The following is a 24,468-nucleotide window of genomic DNA, read 5'->3' as shown; positions in this document are numbered from 1 at the left end:
ATGACTGATGAAAGAAATAGGTGAAAACACATAACTAAGAAAAGAGAAAAAGGCAGCTTAAGGTGAAGTGAATAGTGTCTGGGAAAAGCAGATTAAAAGCTAAAATGAGGAAAAGTTGTGGTTTTAATAATCTCATTCAGCAGAAAATGTGATTTGTGCTGAGACAGTACAAATGTGCTAGTGTGCATGTCACAATTCTTTCCCAAAAGGAGAGAAAATACATAAACAAAATTAAATATAGGTCCCATCACACATAAAAAAAAAATCTCATTAGAAAATCCTTGAGAGCTTGAATGAAAAGTGTTTCCGTCCTCTTTATCCCACTGGTCCTAAAAGAATCCAGTAACATGGTGTGTCTAATGTACTCAAAGAGCATGATGACCCAGCTATTCCCAGATATATATATTCCCAGATATATTGTGGTCTCTGAGATACACTATTCTATCTATCCCATTTCTGTCAGAGAGCTACTACTTTGGGAGATCTTGAAAATTAAAGTGGAATTATTTCTGTTAGTGTCCACTTCTAAAGCAGTATACTCTTGCCATCACAAGTGTGGAAGGAGAAATTAAAGACTCAGAGGGTAAATTAAACCAGTACCTGTGAAACTCCTTCAAAAGTGCTCTTTTTGGTATTTTTAAGCCTTTTTAAGCACCTCACTTCAAAGTCTGATATGTCCATCATTTGCAGAGCCAGGATTGATGGGGTGATACTTGGGACAGAGGACTTTTCTATTTTCTTGTGAAATACAGTTCCTGTGTGCATTAGACTTCAAAGGAATAAGGTGTTAAACAAATAGGATTGAGTCTTTCGACTCAAATTCACTGGTCACATGGATGTTCCTCCATAGCTGTGAGATCAGTCTGTGAGCACTGGTTAATACAGGTTTGTAAGCGCTTTAATACATTCATGGGTGTCTTCCTCTGACAATGAACAGTCCAAATAGAAACCAAAAACCAACTCCAAAATTTTCTCATGAGGACTTCGAAATCCCATTTTGAGCATCTATGAGTGCACAAGCACACACTCTTAAACACATTTAATGCATGCACAAATACAACAAAGATAGATTTTTGTCTCTCCAGTGCAGTCTAAATCACTCTGAACTTTAAAAGAGCCAGGGAACATGGCACTAAGCCCTGTTACAAGCTAGAGATCTAACTCTGTGGTAGTGCAGTGAGTCCAGACTCTTGTCCAGCCATAACATGTTGCCTTCTTTTTGTGGTCCCTTTTTATTGTTTGGAGTGGGCAGTAGGTAAGAGGTAAGATGCCTGTTTCACAGTGACTTTCTGACATGGCCATGCATATTTTTTGGTTGTGTGTAAATTGCAGTGCTGCTGACAGCCTGTGGTTCTGCAGCTTTTCAGGGGAAAGGATTTACATTATCTTAGCTTTAATTTTCTTTTTACCAAAACAAAGAGCAGTCAGAGTTGTCATCTGCTTGTTACATATCTACTCCATCGTTTGCACAATTTGTCCTGCGGTGTTTTTATATGCGTTCATTTTCAACTTTCAGATACTTTCAAATTCTGACATTTCCTCACTAGCTCAGATTTCCTAGTGTCTTGGAGTACATGGCGTCTCCCATGGCCAACAAAAACCATCAATTTCCTTTCTCATGACAGAAAGGAAGCATTCCTAGGGCAACCAAGCAGCTTGAAAGAGACTGCTATTGAAAGAGGCTATATTTTGTCTGAGTTTGGACCCCAGATATCTTAATTTCTACTATTTCTTGTTCAATCTCCTCCTTCTAGTCCCAAAAATAGTGTCCAAATCTCTTCCTGTCCCCTCACAGGGGAGCTTGGACTGTAGCCACTGAAGTGCAGCCCTGGAAAGGGGCGCCCCACATGGAGTGCAGCCCATTTTGGGGGGCTGTACCATTAAACCCTTGTGTGGGGGAGTGCAGAGGAGAAGTTTTTAACTTTTGTTTGCATAAAACTTGAACAGATATGCTGTAATTTTAGTTTTTCCCCCCAATACAGAAACCTCCGTATCCTGTGTGACTTCTTTTAATGGATGTCCTAATAGAGACAGTTCTAGCACTTGCCTGGGAACATAAACAGAATTAATATTTTGGTGGTATTTTTGCTTTTTACTGAGTTACCCATTTTTCCTTAAATTAAAAACTAGTGGTGCATCATTGCCAGAGGAGTTCTCCATCTTTTTATATGGCAATGAAAATGCCCAGTTGTTTTCCAGATACAGTGCTTTTAGTGTGTCAATCATTTTGCCCATCCAGTTTGACAGACTGAACACACTCTTAGGCACATTAATGTCTCTGTTGAATGTACTCTGTATCAGTTTAATGTATCAGTTTAACTATTGTGTTTTATGAAATGAAGAATAAAAAAAATGACCCTGTATTCTTGAAAGGTTTTGTTTGTTTGTTTTTCTTAATTTTTGACCTGTAGGCAAGGTAATTTTTAACCTGTTTAGGTTCATATTACAAAATCAAATATTTCAGTAAGTGTTTTTTTTTTTTGTTTTTTTTTTTAAATTATCCATTTTCCATTTAATCTGATAGTGAAACTGGGGCATGTAAACAGAGCTTCTTGTTTTCATCCTTACAGCCATCTTTTGCTTTTGTAACTTAATTATGAAATGGAAGTTGATACTGTTACTTGTCTACAAGCTAATTTTTCTGTGTTAGCATTCTAGATAATAGATAACTACATATATATGGTAGTGATAAAGATTCAGAACAACACAGTAGTTAAAAGGAAATGTGCTTGCATCCTGAACTAATTTCTCTTACTGTCTCCAGAACCTTCCACATTCTAGCTAAAAGCCAGCAGATTTAACTCTGCTAAATATCCTATAATTACTGAATACATAAAAAATTATTCCAAGGATTGACCTATTTATTATAGCATTTGTGACTGCAGATATGCAAACAAATGACATTCCATTTTAAGTAAGAAGTTTTTTTGTTGGTTGTAGTTTTGTAAAATAGTAAACAAAACATTCTTTGTTTTTAAAATGATTGAACCTGTGAACACTGTATGGTATTTTTACATAAAAATGAAAAAGTAATAACTATTCCCATTACAAAATGAAAGAAAAAGTCAAGCAATTTTTTTTAAATGCTGAAATGCTTTCATTAAAAAAAAAAAAAAAAAAAAAAAAAAAAAAAAAAAAGTTTTATGTCTTTTTCCCAGGCACGTATGTATATTTAATAACTTTGGCTCAAATTCACAATACTAGTCAAATCTAAGCTTTGTTTCCTAAAAATCCCAAATATTTTACTAGAACTTGTCACTACACTTCTTGTGGTCGCATAACAAATATAAACTCAATTGAGACAAATACTCAATGTGACTGAACATACAATTTTTTTTTTCTCTTTCCTTAGATCAACTGGTAGAGAGTATGCTCTGAAAATAATCAAGAAAAGTAAATGTAGAGGAAAAGTAAGTACAAAAAAAAGAGACTAAAAGATTTTTTTTTTTCCCCAAGTAATGTTTAATGAGAGATCATTTTGAGAAGCTGCTGGTATTTGTCCTTCTTGACAAGTGTTAGAATCTCTTTGTTGAAGTCTTTGCCTACCCTCTGGAGACTCGTGGAATTTCAGGAGAAAAGGCTGTTGTGCTGTTCTGGACCTGTGTGAAGATTCTCCAGTTTGTTGGTTGTGCATGACTCCTTTCTCCTTACCCGTGTAATTATGTCCTCTAATTTTCATAATTCTAGGTGTTTTAGAAAGCAGAAAATAATACAGATAATTGTAACAACACTGGTCACTGTGTGTAAGGCATAGGTTAATAAAATAATGTCAATTTTATACCCAGTGACTGTTAGCTTTTAAAATCGGTAACAAAAGGTTCTGTGAGAAGATGCTATCATGTGGTTAAATCTAAAGATTCTGCATCAGAGAAAATTTAAAAAGCTTTCATTTTTCTCTGCATCAGAAGCATATATTTTCCTCCATTTCTTTTTCTGTGTTTTACTCTCTCTTCTTTCAGTCACCACTTTGATGTTTCTAGATATGTTCCTTCTCTATTGCTGGAGGCAATATCTGTTAGTTTTTTCAAAACCCCCAGAGAATCCTTGCAGCTCCCAATTCTCTCTGCTTTTTCCACTGTGATTTTTTCCACACTAACCCATATTCATTGAGGATTTTTTTTGTGTGTCAGGAACACATGATCCAGAATGAGGTATCTATTTTAAGACGAGTCAAGCATCCCAATATTGTACTTCTGATCGAGGAGATGGACATGCCAACTGAGTTGTACCTTGTCATGGAACTTGTAAAGGTGAGTGCTTTGGAGTCAAGCTGCTTTTTGTATCAACCATATTGAAAAATCCCATTCCTACTTGGGCTTACTAAAAAACATGGGATCACAGAATAATGTAGAACAGAAGGGGTCTCTGAAAGTGGTCTAGCATCCTACTGAAAGATGTGTAACCCACTGTCAGATTGTTTTTTTAATTAGCTTTCAAATATTGCAAATATTTGTCTAACTTCCTGTAAGCCACACTTGGAAGTGTTTTGTTGACAGTACTTTGTGTATCACCAGTTTTGTTTGCTTCCTGAAAGGAAGACTTGTGAAAAAGTTATAATCTGCCTTGATGTGAATTGAAAATATACCCAGTCCAAATACCCATAAATACCAGCCTTCAAAATACAAAAAGGCGAAAGGGTTTCATTAGTTTTTATTAATTTATGTTAAATCTAAACATTATTAGTATGTTAACACAGTGTCAAACTTGACTCCTGGATAGCAATCTACATTTAAGCTGAAGGAAGGGGAGAGTGAAAAATAAAAAAAGCCTACTATTTAAAGCATGGTTCTATTCTAAAAAGTAAATTTGCAAATGCAGTAATTTATATTTTGGACCCTATTGATTTCTTCACAGTGACTTAGAGAAAGGGCATTTTGGCAAATAGGATTGTTAATCTGCTTTGCTCTGGTTGAAGGTGGAGGTTAGAGGGTGCTCTTGATGTCGGCACCTCATTGGGATGTTAAATAGGGCAATCCCAGGTTCCAATGTTTCTTAAATACCCTCTCAATCTCTGGTCTGGAATACCAGAGAAGGTATAATGAGAAGGTTTTGGAGTTTGTTCCAGTAGAATGAGAAGGTTTTCTCGGTTTGTCCAATTATCCCCCATGTTCTGTGGCAGCACGAGTGACACAAGCCATGTTCCCAGTCCACAGCTGGAAGGCTCTGTGTGGCTCATGGGTGGATGCCCACAGATTTTCCCTGTCCTCGAGGCAGTCTGGGAAAGTTTTGTTGTCTATGAGCTCTGGCCGTGCCCCACATCTTAGGAGATGGCAACATTGTCCTCGTAGGTTTGCTCCTGGCAGGTGCCCTATTTGGCTTGAGTAGTGCTATGGAGCTTATGGTGCCCCTAACTCCAAGCTCTCCTCCAAGCTCTGAGGAAGCACACTGGGAGATGCTGGTAGCAGAGAGCTGACATATTTTCTCTAATGAAAAAGTTAAATCCTAAAACAAAAGAAAAATACTGGCACTCTTACATGCCATGAATCCTTTCATGTAACCAGTCCCAGAATAATTTCCCTACTCCCTTGAAAATCACAGCCCTCCCTCACTCTTAGGCGTGCAATATGGAGTAGCACAGCTTGAGATCAGATACCATTAGCCATCTAACACTATTTTAATCATAATTACCGCTCCATTCTACTCTGACCGAGCTCACTATGAGATCCATGCTACTGTCGGATTTCTTCAGTGTCTGCGAGAGCTTGTTCAAAGGTACCTCAATTCCCTTGCACAGCACTGTAATCACATGTTGCCACAGCTTTAGCCTGCATTGACAAATCCTTCATCTTGGCCCCATGAGGTGTGCTAAGAACTAAAAGCTGTGCCCTGTCTAACCTGCCAAGATGTAAGCAGAGAGCTGTTTTTATGGGTGAAACCTGCTGTGCTATTCATGATTGAAAAATGTGTAAACTGTGGTGTCCAATGGATTTTTAATTGAAGTCCTACTCAGCTAAATGAGAGAGGAGGGGACAAAAAACTCATAGAAAATAACTAGCCTAAAAGATATATATTTAAAAAATGCATCTGTTGTATTTGCTTTTTGGTGAAATCTGTTTTCTTGTGCTCTTTCTTCTTTACTCCTTAAGATTGCTGCACATATCCTTTTAGCTATATTATGGAAGGGCTCTATAGGAATCTCTGTACTTCTCACATTCTAGAGAACACTGATCTAATAGCCTTTACTTTTATGTAGAATAATAGAAGAAATGTAGAAGAAATACCCTGATTCAGGGAAGTCAACTCTGTTTCTCTGAAGCAAACATCTATTCCTTAATGTATAGTTGGAAGAAAAGCCTTGTTGCACTTTCTGAGCGCTAGGGAAGGCATTTCTGGAAAGACATTAGTTGTTAATTCACCAATTGCTGACTATTACCATTTCATAGCACGCACTGTTAGAATTGATTAACCATGTGTTATTGACTGACTTTTGAAGACCTGACTTTGATTTAAACTCACAGGCAGGAAAGAGAGGCAAGGAGAAAAGGCTTGATAGTGCAGAGCCCGGTTTCAGTTAATACCACCCTGCATTAATTGGCAGTAACATGTTTGACATAAGTGATTGCTGCAAATCCCACCCTCACCTCATGGCAGATAGGCCATTCATTGCTTTGTAAAGTGTAAGAAAAAGCACTTCATAAATACAAATATAAACACATTGCAAGTGGTGCTTGTAAAAGGAAGCAAAGACCTGGTTTCTGGCACATTGCCTTTTTACACAGCGAAACAAAATTGTTATTCAAACCTAACAGGGGTTTGGCCAATTTAAGAAGCAAGATTTATTGCTGAGTTTCCTTTACTGCTCCAGGATATGATTTCACTTTTGCAGAAGAAAAAGAGAGATCATATCATTTACATAACAAGGTAATAAATAAATAATTGGTTACTGTAGTTCCAAGTACACTTCCTCGTGTGCACAGATGATAAAAACTGCATTCAGATGTTGCTGATCCTGTTTCACTCCAGAACAGGGCATTTAAGACTGAAATGTCATCCTGAACTCACCCCTGGTGCCTGAATAAATGATAGCAACCTGCTGTGTGAATCGGCTTAGCAGAACCTTGCAGGTTAAAGTGCTCTTTGGGGAGAGGAAAGTCTGAAAACAATTCTGCCTGATATAGCTGTCAGCTCTATTAACTCTTTCCAGGATATCACCTCTCTTTTAACTGCAGAGAATCCTGCAGACTAAATATATGCTCTGTTTTCTTAGCAGGATACCTGGTAAGAATTTTTACCGACAACAGTAGATGCATAAATGGAGAAAATTATTCTGCTTCACATTGGCTTGACTGTCTGTTAAATTGCTCTGCAGCCTCTATATTTTTCTGAGCTTATGTTTTCCCTGTACATGAACATTTTTTCCTTTTCTTTTGACTTCAAGCCAAAGTTTTTACTTCTGTTTTTAAGGCTCAGCTTTTTTCATTCGTGCTCCTCATATCTCAGCTTGGACTATTTTCTTTGTTTGGAGGCAGATGCTTTGCTGATGTTATTGACACTTCTTCTGAGCATCTGGAACATATTAGATAAGACCAAAGATCTGTCTAATCCACTGCCTCATGTTAAAAAGCAGATGGTACAGGGGTTTCACAGGAAGGAGCTTAGGAAAGATAGATTATTTATCTCACATACTTTGCCACATGCTGATATCTAATACTTAGGGATCAGATAATGCCATGAAGTACATGGTATTGTACTTTTGCCAAATATTTGGCCTTTTTCTCTCTAATCCTCTATCTGGTTTAGCTTGGCCTTTTGTTCTTCCCTTTCCTTTACACTATGTATCTTGATGTGTCTTGAACAGTCACCAGCCAGGGCAAGAAGTTCAATGTGGTCCAGATTTGACAATGGTTGGCTGTAAGCAATTTCCACAGAGCTGGGATTTTGCATCTACAGTGGGAATAAGCTTGCCCTGGCATATTTCATCAGCACCTCAACAATGCAAAAATTTTAATAGTTTGTTTGTATTTTTATGACAAGTAAAGTCTGTTTTATCAGGTTTGAGTCTTTGGTGGTCCTCTTTTCCTACCCTTTTCTCTGTAACCATGATTCCTGGAAAAAAAATTTTTTTTTCTTTCCCCCCCTCCTGCTTTCCCTGGAAAGTGGAAAATGTTTTCACTCTGGATTTGAGCCTTAAAAAAAACAGAAAATGTCTTGAAGCTGTTGATAAAACTATGAGAGCTGGCAAAGCTGGGATTCCTCTGTTCCCTTCAGAAAACATTTTCTTTTTCTTTTAAATGCAGTCCTCCGTGATTTTTTTCCTTGATGTTTTGACTGAAGCAGGGAATTTTTGCATTGTTTTTGCAGAGGGTTTCTTTTTTTTTTTTTTCCTTGTTGGATTGTGTTTTCTTTCTGATGTTGCTTTGATTTTGGCCAAAGGCTCAGTACCCCTGAGTAGAATCTCTCAAAGGATCACTGGTTTTTCTTCCAATCTGTCAAGCTCCTTTCTTAAGCTCATCTTTAAAATTGCTTTTCCATCTTTGTCCGAGCACTTGCATGTTCCTTCTCCCCACTTGCCAGCTCACCTCTGGGAATACAGTCGTGGCTGCCTCTGATGCTTGTGAAGATCATTTCAACTTTGAGGACTTCCACTTTGTTTTCCTTCTTTTCTTTCCTTTTTTCTCTCTTGTCTTCTTGTGTTTTTTTCACTGACAGCAGCTTTTAGCTGAGTTAGGCTGCATGATGAGCTGGAAATGGCACAAGCTGTCACCTGTGTCTCCCAGTATGATTGCCTGACATACATGCTGTAAAGTTCTTCAGTATTAACTACAAGAGGCATCACACTACCAAAATCTTCACATCTTGCATAGAGAAAGTTGTTTCCAAAATCCAAGTTTCAAAGCTTTCTGAGATGGAAAAAAAGTTTTAAAATACGATTGCAGTGAGGACGGGTAACTTTGAGTTCTGAATTTTACTCAGAGTTCTTTCATCTTTCTGGGGTTCAGTTAGGCACTGGGCAAAAGTTTGATGTCAATCTGTTCGTGATCATTATGAAGAGTGCCAAGGGTTGGTAAATGGCATCGTGACAGGCAAGTATGTATTCTTGCCAGGAATTTGTAGCAGGCTCTGAACACACAGAGTTGGCAAGCACTGGACATGTTACAAAAGCAGCAGCAGGTGGGAATGGTTTGCAGTAGAAACTCCAGTCTCTTGACTGACCAACTCAGCCATGCCAAATGGTTCTGAGTTATTGATCTGTTTACCTGCCATTACAGGGGATGCCATCACAGTACCCATAGTTTATAGCTGCAAGGAAAATGTGCTTCTCCCTTCCCCTCCTCCTTCTCCTTCTCTAAAAATGTTCCTCGATCTTCCCTAAATTTTTCAGTCTTTTCACAAGCAGTGTTGCTCATATCCCATGGTAATTTTGCTACAGGGAGGAGATCTTTTTGATGCTATTACTTCCACCAACAAGTACACGGAGCGGGATGCAAGTGGGATGCTTTACAATCTGGCCAGTGCCATCAAATATCTTCACAGCCTGAACATTGTCCACAGGGATATCAAGCCAGAGAATCTACTGGTAAGTGAAGATTCATCTTTCAGTATTGCTGATAACTTGGGAGTGTGTGAGAAGAGGTCTGCTCTTCCTCCTTCCACATGCCTGCCAAGTTTATTTCAGTCTTTTAAGTCACTGATCTTTTAATTTTAACATTTGCATTGTGAAGCTCTCCTAAGAATAACAGCTGTCACAGGAGCTACAGTAACATAAGGGGGTATGTCTAGACTGTTCCGTGGGACACAACAGTTATTCCTGGGATCACTAGAAGTAAACTTATAGTAAACTGCAGGATAATTTCAAGCCTCTCATAAATAAAAGTGTTCTATCATCAGCAGACTATTCTGTACTTCTGTCACTGCCTAAATAATTTAGTTTTGCAAGTATGGTGCATGTAAATGCTGTGCCCTAATCAAGTCACAATCAGAGCAGAGCCAGGAAGAGACTTCATTGTCCTTCCCCTACTGCATCTCTCAAATAATCCTATAGCACTTTTTATTAAAGCACTTTCCAAAACAGACCATCTAAATCTTTTTTTTTTTCTGACTTAAATCTGTATGAGTCTTATCCACTGAAGACAGTGAAAGGCATACCCTGGCAATTAGTCTTTCTTCTGAGAATTTTGAACACTTGAATGCAGCAGTTGCATCCTCCACATAGTTCTATTTATTCTGAGAAATTAGCTTCTCCTAATTATTTCACTGTTCTGAGTTTTCACAAATTTGCTGACATGTTCCAATATCAAGATGTCCCAATTCTCCACATATTCTGCAACCATAAAACAATGATCATAGAATAGAATACTAGTTCTCTCAGCTGTGTGCTCTCAGCCATGACTTAATGCATTTAGTCCCGCTTGACAGTGAAGAGGTTTTATGGGAAAGTTGACTCCAGCAGATATTATTTAACTTCCAGGCAGTGGGATTTTTAGAGTTGAAGTTCCTCTAGTGGCAGGTTCTGGGTGAGGAAGTAACCTGCCCTCATTTTCCAGAAACTGCTGCAAACAACACGGGGTAGAAGTTTCACTAGATGCTAATGATACACTTTTCTTGGCCCTTTAGCTCCATTTTAATTTCTGGTGCTGGTGTTGATTGGTGGCTGCATGCAGATGTTGTAGCAATCCCATGCCAGGAGTCCTTAATGCTGCTCCTGGAGTGTGAAGGAGGGTGTTGGAGTCCAGGGCATTCTTTTGGTTGCTCTGGAGGGTCAGGGACCTGGCAGGGGGGTCTGGGACCCCAGCCCAGAGCCCAGAACCCAGAGCTCAGAGAGACACTGGATTTGATTTCAGTCCATGGGAAAGGCTTCTTGCACTGCAGGAAGCATTGCAGGCCACAAGAGTGTAAAAATAGTAGTTTAGTATATCACAGGGTGAAAAAACAGTGAGTTTGGGATTCTTGGCATTGAAGTGAATGGGGCAAGATGGAGAATTTAGGGCGTTGTCTCTTTCTTCTTCCTTCTTGTTCCCTCACTCCATTTCTGCAGTGACGTTGGCACAAAGTAGTGAGGATTGGGTCAGAGTAAAGATGACCTTTTTAGTAATAGTGATAGACATTGGTAATAAATAGTAAATAAAGAATACGTAGCAATTAGTATAAAATATAAGGACAGCCCAGTGACAGGGGGAGTCACCAGATGTCCGAGCCGCGGCAAACATCTTTCGGACACTGAGAAAATTGTAAGATAAGAACTAATAAACGAAGCATGTAACCTTGAAGACTCCGTCTTTTCCTGCGTTTGGCACAGAGCTTTGCAGAGGGCCAGGACTCTAAAACCACCTGAATGCTGGGGAATTTAAACTCCTGAAAAGGAGCCCCCGACAGAGGGTCTTGGTCTGGGACAAGTCTTGCTCTGCTGCTATTTTGACTTGTCTGTAAATGCCTAAACTCTGTTGTCAGAGTTAAAATTCTGGGGGAAAAGAGGTGAGCAGGGGGTGAGGGCAGCAGGGCATGGATTAGATTTGCCTCCTCAGATTTACTGGTAATTTCCCACTACTGGGAATGATCACATTGTTCACACTGTAGCTGAGTTATTTCTGAGTGACTTTTCCATTGTTGTGCATTGATTTTGAGATTGAGCTGTAAGGATGTATTATTTAATCTCTTGCAGCATCCTGATTCTCAAAAGCCAGCATTTGATTCACAAATTGCATTAATTCTCTAAGGTTATCAGGTCCTTGAAAGAAACGAGTGCTGCTTTGGCAGAGTACTTTGGAACCAGCCTTACCTGAGCTCTGACCCTAGTTCTGACATTGGCTTCCTGCGGCCTCAGTGTCTCTGAACCTTACTGCTTTTATCTTAGCTGTCGAATGGGATGTGTGGTTCCTTATGTCACAAAATTGCAGCTAGTGTTATTTTCATGGCATTTATAAAACACTTGAAAATTGCCACACGGGTCTCAGCATTTCTTTTGCTAAATACCTTCTACTTGCCTTCTGTAGCCTACTCTTTTCCTTGGAACTCTTTCACCCTTCACCTAAGTGGTCATGGCGGTATTTTTCCCTTGTTGTTCTTGTGCTGTGGCTTTCCCTCTGCTACTGTCACAGTGTTGCACATGCAAACCCTGGTTGTGTTGTTATAACTGGTTCTCTTGGCCACTAGTGTGAGAATCAGCCCTTTCTCCCCCACCTTTTCCTACTCATCGATTGTAACTTTAGGTTTTGAGAAGCATGTCCTGAGGCTGAACAACCTCATTGGCAGGAAGAAGACAACAGGGAGAATGAGCAAGGCTGTAGAGTTGCTACAGGAAAACATGGGGAGTGAAGGGGAACATGCTGCTCTGGAGAAGGAGATGAGAAGGGGATGTTCACCTGGAGCTGCTTTATTTCATCTCTTACTGGCTCCTGGTAGAGCCTTTCCTTTCAACTCCTCTTTTGTGTCTTTTCATTTTTCCTTCTTCCTGAAAATAACTTTCAGGCTTCGAGCTGATGTGTGAGAACAGCTCTAGATCTTGCTAATAAACCCTTGTGTGTGTGAACCTATCCTGTGTGCAGTACCCATTATTTTTTAACTACTTAAATATTCCATATTATCCTCAGGGCATAAGGTCCACATAACGGTCAACTGTCCAAGAGTTTAGGGTGTGCTGAATACCTGTGATGTGTTAGCATTTTTGGGTTTTTATTCTCTAGGGAGTCTTCCATGTTTTAATTGGAACATTTTTCCTAATTGTTGCTATTTAGAACGTTTATTTTGTCAAGTCATGGGATGTCTTTATAGCCATATAATAAACCCTGGAGAACAACTCCTCTGACTGTTGCCATCTGCACTGATCACAAGAGCAGCTTAGAAAATACTGACAGTCTTTGTACTAATAGGATACATATGGTGGCGTACAATTATGTGTGGCTGCATTCAATTAGGGTAGTACAATTACACAGTTTTATAGCTTAGTTAAAACAGTGAAAGCACTACGTAGTGGGCAATTTGCACTAATCCCCATTTCTTTAATTGCCCTTCAGTATTTAAATGCAGGAACATATATAGCATTTATTCTGAATAACATGAGCATTAAATTATCTTTCCCATTCCTTGACTGGCAAGTAACATACCACAGCTTCACAATGGGCTTTTTTTTATATGGAGTTATAAGATGATGAGGAAAAGTTACTTTCTTCATTTTTACAAGTCAGCTGAAGTAGTTTTCTAAGCAAAGTAATTCCTCAAAACAGATGAAGCAGAATACTAAAAAATACACTGCACCAAACCTTCTGCACTGGTAAATATTTCAAAACAAACCTCTTCTGTAATTAATTTCTAGTATGGATGAGTCACAAAAGGTGTGTTCTGTTGAAGGAAAGAAGTTACGAATGTTTGCTAGATTAGCACAGCTCAGAGAGGGCTATGTAAAAAAATAACTGCGTGAAATAGAATATGAAATACTAATTAGGCCAGATTCAGCTCTTGATGTCTAAGTGCACACTTTACATATTTCAGCAAGTGAATATTTAAAGCCCTAGTCTCTAGATTTTAATTAAAACTGTTGTTGAAATTAGATTTATTATTACCATTTCAGAGAGCACTTTCTTTAGTTTCAGGAACCAGATGTATTTAACAATCTGTGTTTTGAATAAAACCGTAATTGCTTTTTTTTCCCAGTGCTTTTCTATAAACATAACTTTTTTCTGGCTTAGTAGAAGAGAAATGTGAATCCATTATAGATTGCTGGTGCTCTTAAAGATCCAGTTGAATTCTTAAACATAACATAAGGAGAGGAGAAGAAATTTTGTGTATTCTGAATGTCTGCTTGTGGCTGTATCACCTGGTAAGCAGGGATTCAGGACAGAGAGGGGTTTTCTCTCTAGACATGACTAACATTAACAAACAAGAAACTGGGGGATGGGGGCTGTATAATATAACATTACTGTGAGCTATAGCATATCTGTAGGAAACTGTGATGAGAGACTTCAAGAATTTATTTTTGATCCAAACTAACTCTTCAAGAGTCCAATGTAGAATTTACTGGTTTTTTATAAGAAAAAAATCGAGGATTTTCTTCTTAAAACAGTTCTGGATAAATGTGATTTTGGAAGTAGGAGTAGCTGGTCAAGATATGTATATAAAGGATTATTTTGGTTTTTATTAGGAAGTATGATACGTACTATATTTGCACAGTTTTGCTGGAAATTGTTTACATGGCTTCACTAGTAGTGATCAGACTGCATAGAGCTTTGGTTTGGCTTGCAAAATAATAAAGTGGGGCATATATATTAAAAGAAAGCCTCCTGTAGACTGTTTCCATTTTTTAAGGTGCTGTTGTAGAAAAGATTCCAAAATGGGAAGCAAGAACTCAAACCAGCACCTCGACTTGCAGTCTAGTGTTAAATTTAGATACATTTTTGTATTTTTTTATTTTAAATATTTCTATTGGATCTAGTCTTAAAAGCATAGAACTCAATATCTGGCATAAGCAGATGGTGGGGGATACAATACAACATCATAAAGTCACCCTAGGACATTAGTTTTCTGTGTTTGCAGGTTTGGGGCTGTTCTTTTGCTCTGAGCCATCTTTTAAAATTATGTATTTTTTACTGATGTTTCTAGCTTATTTTTTTCATGTGACTACATCTTAATCTCCCTTTGCACCCATAAAATCCTGTGAAAGATCATGCAGCTTCTGTGAAGACCAGGTTTTAAGACAGGATTTTCCTGTATACCCATTTGCAGCCCTAACTGCTTATGTCCCATTGATCACGACACTACCATGCCAGTAAGACACTCCTTGGTGGGTAAGAGTCATCCAAGGAGAGGACAGTATTTCTAGGTGAAATACTCCAGCCGGGTTTGTGTCTTCTGGCTTCAGCACACAGAGAAGTGCTTGGAACTGCCGTCAGTACAGTCACTTTTGTATTATTTCAGTAGCTGAAGTTCCTGTGCAAACCTTTAAGCTCTCTGCAAGTAAAATGAATAAACTCAGCCCCCCTACACTGTGAATTTGGTAGGGTGTTGACGTAGGAAAGCCATTGTTGGAAGGTCACACATTCGCTTCTGGGCTTTAGCACCCCAGCAAGTGGTACATCTTTTGTTGGACAGGTAGCGAGATAAGTCTTTCCCATCATCCTGACTGTATGCGAGGGAAGTTGTCCAAACTGTCTGTGAATTTTCAAAGCATGCAGGGAAATATGTTAAAGGTGAGGACAAAAAAAATCTGTGAGTAAGAAGGAATATTTCAGGCAGTTAGCAAGTGATTATAGTAGTTGCCTTGATAGTTTTGTGGTAAAGCTTTCAATTTTCCTCCTGATTTAGGTTTATGAACACCAAGATGGAAGCAAGTCCCTGAAGTTGGGAGACTTTGGCCTAGCAACAATTGTGGATGGACCTCTATATACTGTCTGTGGGACCCCAACATATGTAGCTCCAGAAATCATCGCTGAAACTGGGTAAATCCCTTGTAGTGGTGACACATTGATGTGTACTTAGCGGAGCACATCCTTGCCAATGTGCCAGACTGGAGTTCTTGCAATTAAGATTTTTATGCTGCCTTTGGTTGGCTATGACATAGCATCATGGCTCATAGAACAATTCACGTGGAAGGGACCTCTGGAGGCTATCTTACCCAAACCAGTTCAAACAGGTTGACTTTGGAGTTATAGCCATCAACCTCTGACAGTTCTTGGCCTCAAATTTTCAGCTTAACACTGAGTTACTAACTAGCCATTTGCAGATACTATGGAAGTAATTCTGTTCTCTAGAGACTGCCAAACACTATTCACTTAATTCTATTTCATTATCACACACTGTCCTCTTCTGATTTGTTCCACAGCGTAAATGCCTGCTGGCTTGAGCAGCATGTGTCACCTTTGCAGACTTCATGTTGGTGACAGGCATCACTAACTCAAGTTAACTCAACTTGAATTAGTTAACTAACTGAAGAATACAGCCCAATATCTTCTGTGTGCTCACACATTCTTATCTAATGTAATTTTAAGATGTAAATAAGGTATTTGATAGCAGAATGAGGATTGGTAGGTAGACAAAGTTCAGATGGGAATTTATAAGAAATTATTAATGATTCTGAACATGTTTCCTTTGTTCTTGCACTGTAGTCTGTAAGAATTGGATGTCTCTAACCACGTCTCTCACACTTCTAGATATGGCTTGAAGGTGGACATCTGGGCAGCGGGTGTGATTACTTACATTCTGCTCTGTGGTTTTCCTCCATTCCGTGGGTATGGACTGATCTATTCAACCATCCTTGTTATGTGAATTGCTCCCTGTGCTCCTTTCACATTAAGCAGATATTCCCACTGGTAGAAGTTCTCTGCTCATAGGGTTTGATGTTTTTTTCTGTGCTCTGCATAGTGTTCTGCTCAAGCCCCATAAATGTCTGTGATTTTACAGTAAAATCTCTGTCTCATGTTTGTTTATTGTAGTTTAAACTTCATTGCGTTGCAAAACAAGAGCCTTCATTACAGGTTCTGCGTGCCTTTACCTGAAGTTTTAAATACACTGTGAAATAGCCATCTTCTTTCATGGACAAAATGCCTTGATGGTTTTGTGGTAAAGCTTTATTTTGTGGTTGGTAAAAGGTGATTAAAATGTGAGCCAGTTAATAAGGACATGTCAGATATTTTATCCCCTGAAAGAAATTGCAAAGTTGTGGACAATCCTAAAGACAAGCTGAAAGAAAGAGTGTACCAAATGCACTGTGTTTTATGATCTCACCATTAACACCCATGGCTGCATGTTTGGGGCAATCAACAGCTTCCAAAAGCATAGTAAGGCATGAGCAATTAGAAGCAATTTTAAGTCCATTGAAACCACATCTGAAAATAATTCCTCTTTGGGTTTTGTTGTTGGTTTTCTTTGGTTTTTTACTTTACAGAAGTGGAGACGACCAAGAAGTGCTTTTTGATCAGATTTTGATGGGACAGATGGATTTTCCATCTCCATATTGGGACAACGTTTCTGACTCTGCAAAGGTGAGTTTTATAGTAGATGGTATTTTCTTCTACAACATTATTTCCGGTCGGAATACCTAATGCATGTTGTCCTCTCACAGTGTTATATTTGACATGTCTCATACATCTCCTGCTATACCTGTAAATTCCTCTGGGTCACCAATTATGTTTCCTTTGGTTACTGTCTCTCAGAGTCCAGGTGGTTCTGAAATGGACCCCATTCTGAAATGGACATCATATCTCTACAACCTCACACAACAGCATCCCTTATTAATTAAAAAAAAAAAAATAAAGTAATTCACTTCTTAGCTGAAAGCTCCTTGGACTGTGCTTTATATGCACTTATGAGGGGGACCAGGTACCAACCTGGAGCCTTTGAACATTGTCTAATAACATTATGGGGAGGCTGATTTCCCTTATTAACTCCATTGGATGTTATGTCTGTTGTTTCTTTCTGAAAAAGAACCCGGCCTCCCGTTGCCTTACTGTTGCAGAGTGGTATGGACTACAGACTTGTTCTAGTCACAGCTCTTGATCTGCAGTCTTTGGTGTGCTAAGGCAGATATAATTATTTACAGATACAGACCTTGACAGAGTTCATTATACTTGCAGAGCAGATCAGGTATTTTAACTCTCACCAGTGCAGTAGAGCAACAGTTTAACTCAAAGATTTTCTAGGGATCTGGCATTCACTACAGTCGTATGTGTAAATATATGTGTCAGAGACATAATACATATGTGTATGTAAAAAAAAAAAAAAAAAAAAAATCATATGGTCATTCTGTAGGTAGATAAGTACTTACTTTCATTCAGTTTATTTCTCTAGTCTGTAAGACACATCTATGAAAAGCTGTCTTCCTGTTTCCTTCAGTGTGACAGTGTTTGATTAATCACAAGAAAAAAGTGAAATTTGGAGGTGGATGCAGGTAATGAGAGTAGCTCTGAATCTCCATTCTTTGGAGAGTTACATCCTGCTTTTACAGGTATGTAGAGGGTGATCAGGAGTAGCATTTTAGCCTGCTATCTAATGAGGTTAATGAATGAGATAATCATGCAGTTGGAAGTCTTCTAAACCAAATCATTGCATTGTAGCAGGCATTATTTCATAGCATCATTAGTGGGAACCCTGCAAGTCCTTTGCCAGTGGGTTTTCCTGCAAAACTCCTTCTGCCAAATAGTTCTGTCTAAAATTTCTGGTTTGAAGCATTAGTCTATCCGTTTAAGTTACTGTTGTAACTAAGAATTACTGTCTTTGGTTTTTGGTGATGCACCTTTATTTGCTGTCATATTGCCATCCTGTTTCCATCCACTCCAGTCTGTGAATAAAATAATCTAGGTAATTGCAGAGAAAATAAGAGGATGGAAAATAATGCTTTTAAGTGTTTGTGGGGGTTTTTTTGGGTTTTTTTTTGGTTTGGTTTGGTTTGGGTTTTTTTAATATCTTCTATGTAATTTATACAAGAGTTTAAAGTAAAACTCCATTTGCTGGCTTTTTTTTTCCTACAGAGGAATTGGCTTTTTCTTAATGGGAAGCTAACGTAATTTCATGGTACCATCTGTTTTGCACATTATGTATTAAGTGCTTTTCTCTTAAACAGTGGCTTCAGAACTGTAGCTCAGAACTGTCTTCTAGCTTTTCAAGGTACTGTCAGATATTGATTTAAAAGTTCAGCTGAGAGTTCATCAGTTGTTTTTCTATATTTTGAATAATCTTAGTATATTTCTATAGTCAGTAGTTTACTCTCTCTTTGAGAACTCTTACAAAATCAGTTGAAGGGTTCTTAAGTGAATGAAATATTGATTTTTTCTTTAAAAGTGTTCTTTACATTTGACCCTGTGTTTAATTTCTCAGGAACTTATCACAATGATGCTTCAAGTAGATGTAGATCTGCGATTCTCAGCCTTGCAAGTTCTTGAGCATCCATGGGTTAATGTAAGTGTTTTCAGACTTGTAGATGCTTCTTGCAATTTGGCACCTTTGAGCTCTTTTCTGTCAAGCCTTTGCTATGTCCTTTTGGAAGCCAGCACATTCTAAAGATGCCACAGATTTAAATGGAAATAATCTGGGTTACAGGCTGATGTAGTGTATCATGTACCTTGGAGTTTTCACTGTTCTGTGTGTGCTCAGCTGCATTTTCTCTGAAATGGACTTTCAACAAGTCTCAATCCTATTTGATAAATGTATATATCTAACACTCAGCTTGCAGGTTCAGTGACACGTTTTGTTCTCCTAAGATCAGGTAGACTCAAAAATCTCATAGTCATGATTAAGGGTTACTGAAATATAGTGCATACTGTTAAGCCTACTTGATCCAGAATGGAACAGGGAAACATTTAGAATTATATTTATCTTCTGATGGTATTTAAGATTTGTTAATTATTCCATACCATTTAACATGTTTTAAAATATTTGGATGATACAAGAAATAAAAATTTGGCACAATCTATATTCCAATTCAAAATGAACAACTGAGAAAAGAAACACAATTGGGATAAACAGTGAAAAAAATAAAGGAAGAAGAAATAATGTTTCATTTTCTTTGTTGCAAGTTTGAGTGTGCAGACCTCCCTGGAATATTCTTTGGTCCCTAAGCTGCTGTATCCAAAATCCCATTCTCACTAAAAAACTATTCTAAAAATTCAAATATACAGTCACCTCAAATATATAGATATATTTTTTTAAATTAAAGTGTCCTCCATATCGTCAGAATAGTAAGGATCAGTTAATTATTTACCAAGTACATGCTTTAAACTTGGAGGCCTCCCTTATTACCCAAACCACTTCTTTTTAATTGTGAATGCTATTAACATGCATCAACATGCACCGCCCTTCAGTGGTGTATGAAGAGTGCGAGGAGCCGGGGCAATGTCTGATGAAAATCTTTTCATTTTGAAGATGACATTCAAGCAGCTGAAATATTAATTTTCCTTGGTGCCAGGGGCTGTCCTTGGACATACTGTTCTGCCACAGTTTATAATGCCTTATGGTGATTGAGGGGTCTCTGTGTCTTCATGGGAGGAGGACGTGTGAAGATTTCTGGAGTGCTAAAGAGGAAGAGATGGAAGTGACTGATCAGAAGCCACAGAGAGGCCATGTCACCCACAGTGTCAGCCTGCACACTTCTGCTGAGATTACTGAAATGTCACTTGCTTGCACCACTTAAGGAAGCGGTCACTAATCTTCCATTTTTCTGAAAAATATATTTGAAATGCTAATGCTACCCCCAGATACTTAATTTTTTTTTTTTTTTTAATTGTGGTCTAGATGTGTTTTAGAAAGCCGTTTTAGTGTGATGTATAAAAAAGAAGTGCAGCTCTTTGGCAGTAAACTGGTAGTGGTGGTGCGCAAGTGACATGAGGATCTACTTCCCTGCCCTCCATAGTACCTGCTGGTGAGGATAGCAGGAGAGAGGGGCTGGGAGCTAAAGACTTTTAACACTCCAGATCTCTGTTAGAAAACGTGAGTTATGGTTAATGAAGCACCTTGGCAAATTCCTGAATTTCTGTGCAATGAGTTAACTTGCAGAACCCCTTGCCAGAAGGTGTGTAGAGAACTCGTATAACTGGACTCAAAAGAAAATCTAATACATTTTTGGAGGATGATCCGACTGGTGCTTATTAAATATAGTGGTCTGGATAGAACTCTTGGTCACAAAGTTCTTAAATACTTGGTTGGCATGAACTAGAGAATATACGAGGGAAAGTTCCAAGACCTACTTGCTTCTATTAAATATACTGCTTCTTAAAGAGTGGCTGTGATGCACTGTTAGAAACAACATGCAGTGATCAAATCATCTTTGGCTTAGCTCTGCTGAGCTTGTCATTTTATTCTGGCAATAATTCTCTGCAATCAAAACCTGTAGCAGTTCTGTCTGTAAGTAAGTGAAGCAAATATTCCATGACAATTCCCTAAATCCTTTTTTTCTGCTGCTTTTAACAACTGACACAAATCAGTATTTCTTCTTCATCATTACAATAAAGATAGTTCATAATGCAGATCAAAACTGTTTTTGAATTCTCTTATGTCCTCCATATATTTTTTCTGAGAGGAAAAAGGCTAGCACTGGGACCAGTTCAGGAGAGAGCTTTAACACATTCCAAACATTGCTCCTATTTCAAGGCATCACACATGGAAGCACTTAATACAGGGCATCAAATTAACTAGATGATACTACAATCCTAGTTCACATCAGAAGAAATAAGAACAAGGCTGAGTTGAAACAGGTGCTTAAATGGTTCCATGAGAAAGGGCACTTCCCTGAATTGTGTCTGGGCAGTATCAGTAGATAAGCTAGCAGGGGCAGCTCATTGATGCACAGAGGCAGGATGTACACTGTCAGGTCCAGCTACACATCCCTCTGCCATCACTCGCTGGATCAGCTGCAAGTCTGTCACACAGACAGAGCTCCCTGGACCTCATTTTCCCAGCTTCAGGACAGGGAATTAATGCACTCATCCCTGTTTACAAAAGACTCCTCAATCTATGTGTTGCAATTACCTGATCAATTATATTGTCTTTCTGAGAAGAAATGGCACGTGGAATTTTCACCTACACTCCATTTTCACAGGTAACCTGCTTAAATACTTTTCCATGGTGTCAAATGCTGGAGTTTACTTTCTCTATTAGTTTCAGCCGGGACAGAGCTCACTATAACTCTTCCCTTATTTCAGTTTTGAACCTATTCACAGAGTGTTAAATCTGCAGCTAAAATACTAGATAGAAAGCTGGCTTGAAAAGCAGGCATGTGTTTTCTTTGACAATTTTAAGAAACATTTTCTCTCTTTGATCAAACCTTTGATAGAAGTGTTGTAACTGCTTACACTGTATAAAACCATTTTGTAGATTGTAAATAACCATTCTGCTTTATAGCTGCTTACTATGTGATTACTTCGTAAATTGGTGAGATGCCTGGAATGTGCTTTGACAGTTTCAGTAGGACCAAACCCTCACTTCAGTTTAAATTTTTGCTATAAAAATATCTGGAATCCTCTTGGAAACTGCCAAACTTGTTATGGTCAGAGTCAGACCAGTAAAGCTGTTTCGATGTGAATAATATCCCAGCTGTTTTCAATTCCAAAAAACAAAACCTGAAAAGATGTTGGCTACATGCCACTGCCACAGATGGAGATCTGGAATTCTAAATGCAATTCAGCAGCAGTTCTTTGCCCCCTCCATTTTGTTTATTTGGAGTAATCACTCCTATGCAGTACACTTAGACCTGGAAATAAATGTATCAGTTTTTACTTCACCTGCAGGGACCCCAAATTTTACCTGCTCAATTTTTTTTTTTTTTTTTTTTTTTTTTTTTTTTTTTTTTGCAAATGCAAAGAACTATAAAAGAGGCAAGAAGCTTGAGGTCTGGTATTTTAGACTTTAATGACAAGTTATAGGACAAACTCATTCTTTTTTGTAAAGGTAGTAAATGTTTCCTAGTACATCACTGAGCAGTGAATGCTGAAAGGGGTGACTCACATTTTCTAAACACTTCTCTGTTACAATAATCAATATAAAATGTGTGTTGTTGCTGGAGGAAGATGGCACACCCCAGCCAAAAAGGATTAGAGAACCTGGAGCACTTTATATTTTTCCCTCACTATGCCTGCCTTGGAAATCTGTGTGCAAAAGAAATTAATAACCAAGCAATAAGTATAAATAAGCTAAACATTTGTAAGAAAATTCATCTAAAAATACATTTGTTATTTTGCAGCTGTGCTGCGGACACAGCACAAAATAACTTCCTTAGAATTCTTAAAGGAAATAATGTCCAAAAGCTTCTCCAGCACTTCTACTTACTCTAATTTCCTGCTCTTACTGGTATAATGATCTACTCATCTGATGCTTTTTGATATGGAAAGCAAAGCTCTTGTGACCATCTTCTGAAATGGATCTAAGTGCTTCAGGGCAGTAGGACTCTGGCATTCCTGAACTTCATTACATCTTTATGACACTTCTTTTTGCTTTGAGTGGCAATATCTCCTGCCACAGAGCACAATGCAAATATGAAACCGGTTTTTATCAATTACTGGAATTACTCTAAGACCTTGTGCCTCTTTTTTATTGCTTTTTTATTTTTAATTCTTGCAAATAGACCATGAAAGGTATTTTGTAGAGACTGATTTAAAAAAAAAAAAAAAAAAGTTAACTTTCCAAGCAGTTTGTATTATCTATGTGAAAACTCTAATTCTGGGCCAGAGTTTTCAAACTCTTTTGAGTGCTCTGCTTCTGAGGTGCATACAGGAGAGCTCTTCTTTGTTAGGAGTCTTCTGAAGCTCATGACTCTAAGTTCCCAGATGAAGCAGCAAAAATCACTGGTCACCTTTAAAAAAATCTTGTGATTAATGCTAAAGCTGAGATGAAATTCTGTGATCCTAACCCACTGCCAAAAGCAAAGCCTTGAAATAGGGGAAAGGAACAGTTAATGTCTTCGGGGGTTGACATCCCTCCAATTTCAGCAACCCAATGAAATTCTTGTCAGCAGTGTTTACACTGTTCTCCAATCCTACAATCTAACCTGCTGATTCTGATCAGTTTGATGTCTGAGGGGTGGTTTTTTTCACTTCTTGCCTTTTAAAACTGCAGAGCAGCTTGTTTTGTATTTAGTTAAATAGCTGTCATCTCTCACCCTCAATACCTATCTATTATTGTAGACTGAAGTAATTCCAGGAGCCAGTTTAATATATATTGATTTGTTTATAAACCATGTTTGAATAAAAGAGGACTACTAAACATCAGGTGGCACCAACAGTAGTAATAAATACTTAGTAACAATAGAGGAATTCTGATATATTCCTATGCTGCATCTTAAATTGAGCTGGAAGGTATTTCATCTAAAAGCTGGAGCCCAAACTATGCGTTTGTGGCATGTTGCCACTGGAACTGTGGGTGTGGTCCTTCACCAATAAAATGTGACCACAGTCTTTCTAACTATTGTCTTCTCTGTAATTTAGTCTTTTGACAAGATGACATGAATGCTTGGCAGACTTTCTTGTCAAGAAAGCCAAGAGAATGATTTTATTTTTCTTCCCTCCTCTAGTGAAGAGGAGCTCACTTTACAGACAAGCTTTCTTCTGGGAAAGGCAAGGTCAAGGGGAAGTAGGTTATTTTTAGGGGTCATATACTACCAAGCCAGGACTCCCCAGTGCTAGACAATAATCAGCTACTGGGTTGTATTGTTTTGTTTTGTATTTTGAAGCTGTGTGCACTTGACCATATTTTGCCAGCTGAGACATTTTGTTAAGGGGTGAGTAAGGGATCTCTAAACACAAACTCCCCAAGCTAAATAAATAACAAACCCTACCAACCTCCCTAAAATTCCCATATGCTCACTGAACTCGTAATTTACTGCAGCAGCTTTGTAACTCTTTAAGGGCACTCATCATGTCTGAAAAACAAAAAAAAAAAAGTGTCCATCATCTCACACTATTCTGATCTTGTCCCACTTGCTTTTCTGCTAGGATTTTTCCAAAGTGGAGTTTAAGAATTATTTCATCTTTATACCTATACACACCATGCAGCACCAGTTAGGGATGACTATGGCACATTGCCAGTGACCCGCTACCCTGTATATTTGGCCTGTTC

The 24,468-nt window shown here is 38.3% G+C and overlaps 1 protein-coding gene across 5 annotated transcripts in view; it reads left to right on the top strand.

Moving 5' to 3' along the window:
• Window positions 1-24,468, top strand: part of DCLK1 (doublecortin like kinase 1) — a 229,351-nt gene that overhangs the window by 188,996 nt on the left and 15,887 nt on the right. For 4 of the 5 annotated variants that reach the window (XM_040055301.1, XM_040055302.2, XM_040055305.2 and 1 more), the window contains 7 exons: window positions 3,353-3,410; window positions 4,131-4,250; window positions 9,371-9,517; window positions 15,235-15,368; window positions 16,080-16,157; window positions 16,814-16,910; window positions 18,742-18,822. In XM_040055301.1, coding sequence (XP_039911235.1) covers window positions 3,353-3,410; window positions 4,131-4,250; window positions 9,371-9,517; window positions 15,235-15,368; window positions 16,080-16,157; window positions 16,814-16,910; window positions 18,742-18,822 — 715 coding nt within the window. Of the gene's footprint in view, window positions 1-3,352; window positions 3,411-4,130; window positions 4,251-9,370; window positions 9,518-15,234; window positions 15,369-16,079; window positions 16,158-16,813; window positions 16,911-18,741; window positions 18,823-24,468 lie in introns of those variants that run through there. The other variant, XM_040055307.2, reaches the window with a different exon arrangement.

Source organism: Hirundo rustica, chromosome 2 (genome assembly GCF_015227805.2).
Source record: "Hirundo rustica isolate bHirRus1 chromosome 2, bHirRus1.pri.v3, whole genome shotgun sequence".
In the NCBI taxonomy this organism is placed as follows: domain Eukaryota; kingdom Metazoa; phylum Chordata; class Aves; order Passeriformes; family Hirundinidae; genus Hirundo; species Hirundo rustica.
This window is presented reverse-complemented; position numbering and strand designations above follow the sequence as displayed.